The 12,048-nt window shown below is 39.6% G+C and overlaps 1 protein-coding gene across 1 annotated transcript in view; it reads left to right on the top strand.

The window, feature by feature from the left end:
• Positions 1 to 426: 426 nt before the first annotated feature.
• LOC124138519 (protein mono-ADP-ribosyltransferase PARP14-like) overlaps positions 427 to 12,048 on the top strand; it is a 48,665-nt gene continuing 37,043 nt past the window's right edge. The window contains exon 1 of the mRNA XM_048385128.1: positions 427 to 647. Within this exon, the coding sequence (XP_048241085.1) occupies positions 449 to 647 (199 nt within the window). The 5' untranslated portion in view covers positions 427 to 448. The remainder of the gene's footprint in view (positions 648 to 12,048) is intronic.

The raw sequence follows: 12,048 nt of genomic DNA, 5'->3' as shown, positions 1-12,048 counted from the left end.
TCTCATACAGTTATGATAAATGTTGGCGTCCCACTCTTTCGCTGTGTTATGTTTTCATGACACCCACCCACCCCCCCCCCCCCCCCCCCCCCCCCCCCCCCCACACACACACACACACACTCACCCCACCCCCACCCCGAAATCTCACCCCACCCCTTCTCATCCCCATTCCAAAACCTAACATAAATAATAACCAGTCCCTTACTCTCATACCTCCAATTACTACCACCCATTTTAGGTACACATACTTATGTGACAGAAAGGAAACTATACATAACAGACCGGTTTTCTTCATGGTGACATTCGCCCCAACTCGTCTGATTCTAGGTATCTATTTGCGTAGCCGCAACAATGCAACAAAACGAAAGAGAAAGTTACTTAAGGAATCCTACTTTCGTTTTGATAATATGACGACGTGTCATTTCAAAATGGCGCTTGTCTTGTAACAATGTCGAGGCGAGAGGAACTCACAACGCGATCTGTTTTAATCACAGGTCTCCCGGGCAATGTTAATGTCTTGGAGTTTGTGAATGCTTACTTATCTCAGATTGGTATCAAGACGTCAGCTGAAACTGTGGACTATGTCGGTGAACGCGAAGAGACCCAGGGCAAGCGCGGATATGTTGTGTTACTTAAATCAAGGATCGGTGAGTAGACTCTGATTGGGAGGTTATATGTAGCCGTAGTTGTTGTCACTGTGCATGTTGTGTGTATGATAAACTCAATACTGCCGATAACAGGAGTGATTAACAAGCCTCTAGCGACACGCCATTACTGACCCCTCATAACAGGTATGACTCAGCTGTTATTCGATTAACAGTGTGCTGCCATTCATATATTTATCTGATCACGCATTTTTTCTTTCCATTAATCAATATTCATGACAAGATTAAGTTAACATCCATAATCAAGTTACACAGTCTCGTTATAGGCACACACACGCACGCACGCACGCACGCACACACACACACACGCACACAATACTTCAGTATTCACAATATTCCCAAAATCCAAAACAAATATATTCCACGGTACAGAAAGCAAAAGGAGGATATGTCTGTCTTGCCTAATCAGAGTAATGGCATCGCCAATGACAACACAATGACACAGACATATGTATTTACTTTGTTCATAAATGTATATAATTCTTCTAATAATGAAAATGACGAATACCGAAGCAGTATACCTCTTCTAGTAGATATCTTTTGAAACACCCTATCGACAACCACGCAGCATCCCGTGCATCACGTGTGTATACTAAAACACGTACATAAACAATACAAAGTAACATCCCACCAGGTATGACCTAAGAGACACTAAATATAAAATGATATGTATAACGTCATAGATCAGAATAAGATAAATTAAGACATATACCCACACAATGTTTAATGTTTAATTCGCCCATACACACACACCATATCCCCCCTCTCTACATACACACACACACCACCAACACCACCACCACCACAACTAACAACCCCATCCCCAAACACACACACATACACACACACGCACGCACGCACGCACGCACGCACGCGCGCACACGTCCACGCACACACAAGCGCCATTGGAACATTTGATGAATTAATGTACAAGGAGTTTAACATCTATTAAATATCTGCTGCATGTGTGTCAGTGCGGATGTCTTGTGTATGTAATGCATTTACGACCCGGTCGCTTAATTCATAAGATATACTATCTCCGGTAGCTATTTATAGACACAGCGACGCCACTCAAATGGAACACAGTGAAGCCCGGGTGTTTGTAAGGGGGAAGTGTTATATCACTTGATGTCAGGCATTGCTTCACACACGGGGTAGATCTCATTCGTGACCAACTCGTGTTATTCCGGGCAAGCCGAATAGCGACTCGTGTCCATTTATGCGACCGGGTTCCGTCTTACCGCAAACGGCATACCCAAAATAATTGTCAACTCGTTGCGTCATGGTTCACATATATTTTCACATATATCATATATATTTTCACATATATCATATATATTTTTAGATGCAATGTCAAAACTGATCTGTAAAATCAAAAATTATTCCTGAGGGATTCTTTGACGAAGAACTTTAAGTCATACGCGCATTCTGATTGGTTTGTCGTATTTTCGCACATAACATTTATCGATAGGGGGACGAGTCTTCTTGCAGGTTACGGAAGTGGTGACGAATGGGGGTAGATCTATGAACGCCTCCATTCCTGATTGACATGTGTAATTCCCGTTCAATTGTGACCCGTCTGGAAGGATTTAATTTTGGCGAATGAACATCAGAACTACTTCAGACAAGAACGATAACTCTATTAGTAGTATAGGTAATGATGGTTCTGGACCACTTCCACTGGAGCCAGATTCATATACCTATACTGCTACTACAGGGGGGATTTTTTATGCCAAAATGATTATGCGATTCAACGATAGTCATGAGATTAAGTTAAATCGACTCTAGCTTACCACCACCTGGAGCCAATCATTGCTTTAGATGAGTCTAAATGGTAATAAAAATATTCTTTATTATTTTTATCGATAAAGCGAAATTCAACATTTTTATTAAGTTCTTCGTTCATTTTACTAGGAGACCAGACTATATAACTACACTCTTTTGTAAATTGATAAGAAACAATTGATAACCGTATTTGGTTGGTTTGACATCACTGATATAATAAAAACCTTGTGGTAATTCTCTCCATTTAATAGCTTTCTCCATTATTATATATTTATGTAAGCATTTGTCTAAATGTGATCAAACGATAGTAAGCAATCTATTTTTAATCTCCAACCAGTTCTTTGGTTTTGTCACGGAATAATTGACGTGCTTGTTGCCTCCCCTGTTCTATGAACTTTTTTTTCTCATCCTCACTAATACCACTGGTCTTATGAGATTTTGATCGAATCTCCTGCCTCATTTCGTTGTATTTGGTGAGTTCCGACAGCACTAAACGAAACTCATCCTCGGACATCTTACAATCGGCCATTGCTGTCGAAATATGATCCTCAATGCTGTTCAACTTTGCTTCGGCGAGTATCCGAATACTATCGTGTTTTAATGCTTTCTTTTGTAACCTACGAGAAATGAATTTTATCGCTATTCCTGCCAGTCCCGAGACTCCAGCTGTTATTTCCAGATCGGTCCAGATCGGTCCAGATCGGTCAAGTGATAGGCTATAAAATAAAATTGTTATCGCTACCGATCAACAAAAACCAGGTATAAATTCAGATATTAACGTCGAATTAATAATGCAAACGATCACGGGAGAAAAGGGAATAGTCAAGCCGCAGTTATCTACTAAAACATCTTTTAATGCACAACCATCTACTAACGCACAAACACAAGTGTCACCGCATATTGAGGCTAAAAATCAACAATATATCGATGAAAAAAAAAACGCTTGTAGTGGGTGGAGTCTCGGTTGGTTGACTCATGATTTGGTGGTTAAATATTTCTTAGCAAACTGATTTGGTTAAATAGTTCTTAGCGAACACGTACAGCAGCCCTGCAATTGCTACAATCAACCCCCACAAGTTTTGACTAAGCCAAGTGGTGGTCTTAGCTAATAAATTCAAAAGCCAGGAAACAACACTCCCTATTTTGCCGGGAAGTGCAGCCGCGGCTTTCTCAGCGAGCTTTCCCAGTGCTGAACCTAATGCTTTTAAATGCTTTTTATCCACTCTTTTATACCATTTTTATCGTTAGGCGGTGTACCACCACCTGTACCACCACCTGTTAATACGAGAGTCAAAGTCGATATAATAAATCCCAACGCAGTTAAAATACTGGCAATTGTTATTCCCTGTTCTCTGAACAATGTTTTAATTTTATCGGCCAGTGTAGTATCATCGTTGAGGACGATAGTTTCTCGAATACGACTGATTTGAGAACGAAGTGCCTTTCTATTACTGGAAGCCGCTTCGAGGCGGGCTGATCTTTAATCTTCTAAGTTACGCAATCTTTCCGCTACGCGGCGTCTACTGAAGTTTTGTTTTCTCTTGAGCTATATGCTTGTCGATTTCGGATATGTTGGCCATATTATTCATCAGTTCTCCCTGCATTGTTCGCATTGCCTTGTCAAGACCTTGTAATTCCCTAATACTAAACTCTGATACCTGTAACGTGGAATTATCGTTATAGGTATCTAAGATGTCTCCGAATCCGTTCGAGGCCACCATCGAGGCTGCTTCCAAATCATCTGTTTTACCGAGTTCAGTACGCACGGTTCGAAGAACCTTAGTAGTCTTCGCGGAAAGCCGCGAGTAGTCTACAAAACCTAATTTATCACGAACAAACACGGTGCCGTGTTTACCGGCTATAGTAGACAAGGCTAGGGGTTTACGAGTACGAGAATTCATAAGATCAATATCCGGAGAGTCACGCAGTCGCAATATTCCTTTACTATCTATCGTAAACTTTGAATGGTCACGGCCTATTGGGTTAACATAATTTTTATCTTCTTTTAAGGCATCGTAATAATCATTGACGTTTGATTGTAAAAGTTCATCGTTAAGACTACTAAACCTGGTTTCATCAGTACCCTCTTCGGTTCGATTCGGATCATCAAAGGTACTTAGATCAAAGTCATTAATATCAAAATCAGTCATTTTTATATTAAACATAGGGTACATGTTTTCAATATAACAATGTCTTCGCAATATGGACGCAAGTTAAACCCACAACGAAGACTTCAAGATCCATTAGGGGTCAAAGCAATTCGTCAGTCTGTAACTATAACTAATAACCCTAGTACCATCGATCAGAATCTAACGCTTCTGGTTCGCTTTCCGAATCTCGGCGCACACGATGTGTTAGTTCCGGGAACTGTCCGACTAGCATTTACGATTAGTTTGACTTCTACAGACGTTAACAGGGAGCCCGTTCAGAACATAGGTCGTGCTATCGTCAAGAAAATCGCCATTAAAATTAGCGGTAATGAGGTTATGAGTATCGACGATAGCGATGTATACTATTGTTACATGGATCTCTGGAGAACGGATAAAGAGCGGGAAAACTTACAGTACCAAGGTATTTGTAATAAGAACACATTGAGACTGCGCGTGGGCGCTGAAAATGGTGTTGATACCAACGAAAAAGATAAGGCCATTGCCGACGCATTAGGTAACCGATTCTATGTTCCCCTAGACTTTGAATTACTAGATTCCCACATGCCCTTTTATCAAGCATCCAAAGGCGATAGGTTAGAATACGAGCTAACTTTTAATGACTACGGCAGAGTAATCAGAGCTGCTGAAGATGCTAGCTATTCCATTGTCAATATCTCGCTGGAGTACGATATGATAACGGATCCTGAATTAACCAGACAAATTCGTAACCAGTATACGGGAAGTTTAGCCATTTTGTACGATCGCGTGCTGCGACATCGAAAGATCATGAGGGACAGAAAAGATACTATGTGGAATATCAATCTAAACGTTCCCACGAGATCATTGAAGGGTATTAATGTTGTTCGAGGACCCCTCCGATGCGTTTAAAAGAAATACCGAGAAGTTCTACAATCCCAAGATTACAAAAGTAGAATTGACTATCGAAGGCGTTCCTAATCAACTATATAGCCAAGGAATGCTAGCGTATCACCAGTGGGATGAGATTAAAAAACTTCCTTCTATAAAACGTTCTCCGGAAGTTAACGCGGTCGTGAAAGATCTGTCTCTCGGGAGTGTATCGATGGGTGAATACCTCACCACGAAGTACGCGCTATGGCTCGACATGCGAACAACGGACGATGACCAACTACACGGCAGTGGGAGGAGAATAGAAAATGCCAGCGAGGGTGCCACCATACAGATAACGAAGCTTCAGGAATCAGCTGGTAAATTAAACATATATTTGTACGTGATTATGGATACGCAACTTAATATACAGAATGGAAGATTCGTGCAAGCAATATTAATAATCTTTTACCTAAAGATCCGCACTGCGCTATCATATGCGGGCAAACCGGCTGCGGAAAAACAGCTTTTATTCTAGATATTTTAGAAAGTCATTATCGGGACGTTTTCGATCATATTATTATTCTGTGCCCGACTATAAGCGTTAATAAAACCTACCTATCGAGAGATTGGGTAATGAATGATGACAGGGTACACAGAGTCGATCCGGGCGATCGTTTACAAGACTGCCTCCGAGTATGTCACGAAAAATACAAAGGAGAATCAACCCTTTTCATAATAGATGACTGCAGCGCGAGTAAAGAACTCACAAAAAAGAAAGATATGCTTTCGTATTTAGCATTCTCCGGTCGGCATACTCAACCTAGCGTTTGGGTACTTACTCAAAAATACAACTCTGTCCTGAAAGATCTCAGAGAGCAGACCAAATGGGTAGCGCTGTTTCATTGCAAAGATCGAGATTCGTTCGAGGAATGTTTACGCGAAAATGATGTCATTTATACCAAGGGCGAACGAGATAAAGTCAGAAAAGTGTTAGCGGCAACGAAGCACTGTAAACTCGTATTAAAAACCGATCAACCAGCTGCTTATGCAATTGCTTAGCAAATTATAGCAAAATTATAGCAAAAATGTAGCAAAAATGTAGCAAAATTATAGCAAATTGAACATTAGCGGTTAATATTACATAAAATGTGGTTCGAAATCCTCATTCTTTTGCAACAGTTCATTATTACGGATTGTATTGGATATGTCATATTATATTATGTTAGACTTAAATATCTCCTTAGGTATTACATTATGGAATGCGACGAACTCATCGAACAAATGCTCAAAGAATCTGAGCCTGATGTAGATACACATGAACATGTAGATAAACATAGAGAAAGACTCGCGGCTTTGGTAGCCGGTGGAAAATGCTCTCAATATTTGGGAGAAAATTATACCATCGAAAAAATTGATAACATGACCGACGAAGAAATTAAAAAACTGTACGCGCATTACGAGTCTACGGAGTCTACGGAGCTACCATGACTAAAACGATATGGTCGTCTATATTACAACAATACACAGTCGTAGCTAGTACGTTTCTCCCCATCCCGGCAGAACATCGCATGTATTTATGCGAATCTCTAGAGGAAGACCCATTCATCGAACACGCTATAAGCTCAGTGAGCTGTGAGTTTTATCATAGATTCGGAATGTTCTTAGCTAGCGTATCACCAGTGGGATGAGATTAAAAAACTTCCTTCTATAAAACGTTCTCCGGAAGTTAACGCGGTCGTGAAAGATCTGTCTCTCGGGAGTGTATCGATGGGTGAATACCTCACCACGAAGTACGCGCTATGGCTCGACATGCGAACAACGGACGCTGACCAACTACACGGCAGTGGGAGGAGAATAGAAAATGCCAGCGAGGGTGCCACCATACAGATAACGAAGCTTCAGGAATCAGCTGGTAAATTAAACATATATTTGTACGTGATTATGGATGCGCAACTTAATATACAGAATGGAAGATTCGTGCAAGCAATATTAATAATCTTTTACCTAAAGATCCGCACTGCGCTATCATATGCGGGCAAACCGGCTGCGGAAAAACAGCTTTTATTCTAGATATTTTAGAAAGTCATTATCGGGACGTTTTCGATCATATTATTATTCTGTGCCCGACTATAAGCGTTAATAAAACCTACCTATCAAGAGATTGGGTAATGAATGATGACGGGGTACACAGAGTCGATCCGGGCGATCGTTTACAAGACTGCCTCCGAGTATGTCACGAAAAATACAAAGGAGAATCAACCCTTTTCATAATAGATGACTGCAGCGCGAGTAAAGAACTCACAAAAAAGAAAGATATGCTTTCGTATTTAGCATTCTCCGGTCGGCATACTCAACCTAGCGTTTGGGTACTTACTCAAAAATACAACTCTGTCCTGAAAGATCTCAGAGAGCAGACCAAATGGGTAGCGCTGTTTCATTGCAAAGATCGAGATTCGTTCGAGGAATGTTTACGCGAAAATGATGTCATTTATACCAAGGGCGAACGAGATAAAGTCAGAAAAGTGTTAGCGGCAACGAAGCACTGTAAACTCGTATTAAAAACCGATCAACCAGCTGCTTATGCAATTGCTTAGCAAATTATAGCAAAATTATAGCAAAAATGTAGCAAAAATGTAGCAAAATTATAGCAAATTGAACATTAGCGGTTAATATTACATAAAATGTGGTTCGAAATCCTCATTCTTTTGCAACAGTTCATTATTACGGATTGTATTGGATATGTCATATTATATTATGTTAGACTTAAATATCTCCTTAGGTATTACATTATGGAATGCGACGAACTCATCGAACAAATGCTCAAAGAATCTGAGCCTGATGTAGATACACATGAACATGTAGATAAACATAGAGAAAGACTCGCGGCTTTGGTAGCCGGTGGAAAATGCTCTCAATATTTGGGAGAAAATTATACCATCGAAAAAATTGATAACATGACCGACGAAGAAATTAAAAAACTGTACGCGCATTACGAGTCTACGGAGTCTACGGAGCTACCATGACTAAAACGATATGGTCGTCTATATTACAACAATACACAGTCGTAGCTAGTACGTTTCTCCCCATCCCGGCAGAACATCGCATGTATTTATGCGAATCTCTAGAGAAAGACCCATTCATCGAACACGCTATAAGCTCAGTGAGCTGTGAGTTTTATCATAGATTCGGAATGTTCTTAGCTCCGTTCACCACAGCTTTAATAACGGCTAGGTATTGTCAATTTAAACATACGTGCCCACTTAATAATAATGGAGACACAACAGATGACACCACAACAGATTGTGAACACACAACAACAAGTGAACGAGGAACAACAGATTGCGGAACAACGAGTGAATGAGGAACCACCACATGTGAATGAGGATGCACCACATGTGAATGAGAAAACAAAAAAACAACCCAGAGTGACAAAGAATCCTTTGAAAATAGCCGCAGGAAGAAAGGGAGGACTGGCGCGCAAAGCGAAATTAATAAATAATTCAAATATTAATCCGATTAAAACATGGACACTAGTAGGAGTTGCTGGTATAGCGGCTGTATGGTTCTTTTATAAGACCGGAGAAGAGAAAACGTCACCCCCGCCGCAACAAAAAGTTCAATTAGAGGTTAGCCCGCATATAATGCTATAAGAAGCATGACTACTCCAGTTACAGACGGTAAAATGTTGGTAAACGCGACGTATCATTCAGCGGTGGTCACCGGCTTGGCCATTGGCTATGCTCGTATGGCTAAAATGATTACTAAAGCCACACCTCCCAAACTAGATTTTAATGGATTTGATATAGGTATGATGATTCTGGATATTGGATTAGCAATGGCAACGAAGGATATGCTCATCAAACAAGGGCTTATCCCGGAAGACATAATGAAGTAATTAAACATTTGAATATATTATATTCATATAAAGATTTGAATATATTATATTCATATAAACATTTAAATATATTATATTCATATAAATATGGCAACAATTGCGATGATGGTCGGTGGAGCTGTTGTTAATGCTCTAGCTTTTTCGGGGAGTAATTATTTATTTTCCAGTATGAGGGAATCAAACGCTAAAGAAGTTGAAGAGGAGCGTAAACGACATAACGAAGCTTTAGAACAATACCAAGCAGCCCAGTTACAATATACACAGCAGAGAATGAAGAGATTAGACTTTATTCATGAACAATTGCTTAAGGAAGGACATTCAATTCAAACGTTTAAGGATGTTGAATCTGCCATGCACGAATACTTCCTCGTTTATGAGAAAAAACTCGACCCAATACCGAGACCAACAATGAGTCAGTTGTATACAACGTCAGAGGAACAAAAGAACCGAGAGGTCACATTTGTGATTATGGGGTTATCTGCTGTATTGATTTTCAGCTATTCAATAGTGTAGATGTGATTTACCTTTTAGACAAATGATATGATATGTGTATAACCATGAATCTATGCAAATATACACTCATGAGGAAATCGATTCAATGTCAGAAGCCATCGGTGGGTATTTACTGTGGCACTCACACTTATAACATCAGAAAGGGTTTTAAAAATTACGTTTGTTCTGTATGTGGGATTGGAGTCAAATGTAGTTACAGTTTATGTAAGAGTCACGGTGCTGATAAGGTCAGGAAGCAGATTATTTATGCTAGGAAGAGAGATTACATCAATGTGAGGAATAGGTTGGGGAGAATACGTATTTATATATGAAAAACAACCATTTAGACAAATGAATCATTTTGTATATACCATTCAACCACAATGGTTTTTGTCAGAGAGTTGAAGGCTATGGCAAAGCAAAGTGGCCTACGTGGATATTCTCGTATGAGAAAAGCTGAATTGATTACCTTACTCGGTTTGGAATACAACAAACCCCAGACTGTTAGAGAACTCAAAGTTCGAGCGAGAAACAGTGGGCTGAGAGGTTATTCTCGAATGAGAAGAGCTGAATTGATAGCTTTACTAGATAATAATCAACATAATGATGATGATGATAATGATGATGTTGAGAATAAACAACAAGAATTAATATTTGTACCAACATCCGCCGGCGTTGGTAAATATCTAAGAGGTTGGAAGATGGATATTAATTCCAACATGGATGTTAACAATATTAAGCCCATCATATCGATTAAAATTAATGAGGAATTAGATGATTTACATAGTATAAAATACCAGCTGACGATTAAAATGTTATTGAGTAAAAGTAACACAGACGATAGCACCGAATATACCGAACCATATTTCCGAAGCAATCAAGAAGTTGTAACCGAATCCGATACTATAAACGCATCATTAGATACATCAATTCAGAGGATACAGGAAACTTTAGAACGCTGGACTAATAGAGGTTCGGGTTGGGGTGTGGATAAAATCGGTAGTTTATATTTAGATATAGCAAATTATATGCCCTTCAAAGGTGGATCTTATATAGATTTACCCCCGTATTATAAGAAGAAAAAAGACATAATTAACGTAAAAAATAAATCCGATGACTGTTTAAGAATGATGATAAGATCTGCATTGTTCCCCGTAGACAAGCATCCGGATAGACCTTCTAGCTATCCCCAAAACGATGGACTCAACTTCGATGGTATAGACGAACCTACACCAATATCACAAATTGATAAGGTGGAAAAGCAAAATAATTTAGCTATAAATGTTTTCGGACATTCTAAAGGAATTGTCGTACACAGGATAAGCTCCGCTCCGGAACATATTCCCAGAATCAATTCATTTCTGATCGAAAAAGATGGTAAATATCATTATACGGGGATAAAGAGTTTAAACAGGCTATTATACGATCAAACAAAACATGCTAGAAAGAAATATTTCTGTGAAAGATGCCTGCATGGGTACAGCAGACAAGATCTATTAGAAGCTCATAAAGAAGACTGTTGAGGCAGACCGCTATCAGGATCGATATGCCTAAAGAGGGGAAAAATATATTAAAATTTGAACATTATTGTAATCAAACGCCAGTACCGTACGTAATTTACGCCGACTTCGAAGCGCTTATCAAACCCATAGAAAATACCAACCATAATAATCAAGATAATAGTTTTACGTACAAAACTCAAGAACATATTCCTTGTGGGTTTGGATATATAGTTGTAAGGTATGATGGGAAAACAAACCCGCCTGTGATTTACAGAGGTCCCGATGCAGCGGGAAAGTTCCTAGAATATCTACAAAATGAAGAGAGAATAATCAGGGAAAATTTATCGTGTAAGAAACCCATGCGTATGACGAGGGAAGATTGGAGGGCCCATAAGAAGTCAACGAGTTGTCACGTTTGTAATAAACCCCTGGATGGGGATTCCGTAAGAGATCATTGTCACGTCACGGGTAATTATCGTGGAGCCGCTCATGACGAGTGTAACTTGAAACTAAAAATGAACTCTCAAACAATACCCATCCCCGTTGTGTTTCATAACCTTAGGGGATACGATTCACATCTCATTATGCAAGCTATCTCAAAGACCGACGGCGTTTAACGTGCATTCCTAACAATATGGAAAAATACATATCGTTCTCGTTGACTAAACCTATACATTATAGGGACAAGGATGGGAAATCTAGAATAAAGC

Source organism: Haliotis rufescens, unplaced genomic scaffold (assembly GCF_023055435.1).
Source record: "Haliotis rufescens isolate VD_foot unplaced genomic scaffold, xgHalRufe1.0.p SCAF_54, whole genome shotgun sequence".
In the NCBI taxonomy this organism is placed as follows: Eukaryota; Metazoa; Mollusca; class Gastropoda; order Lepetellida; family Haliotidae; genus Haliotis; species Haliotis rufescens.
The sequence above is the reverse complement of the archived record's forward strand: the minus strand, read 5'-3'. Positions and strand labels throughout refer to the sequence as shown.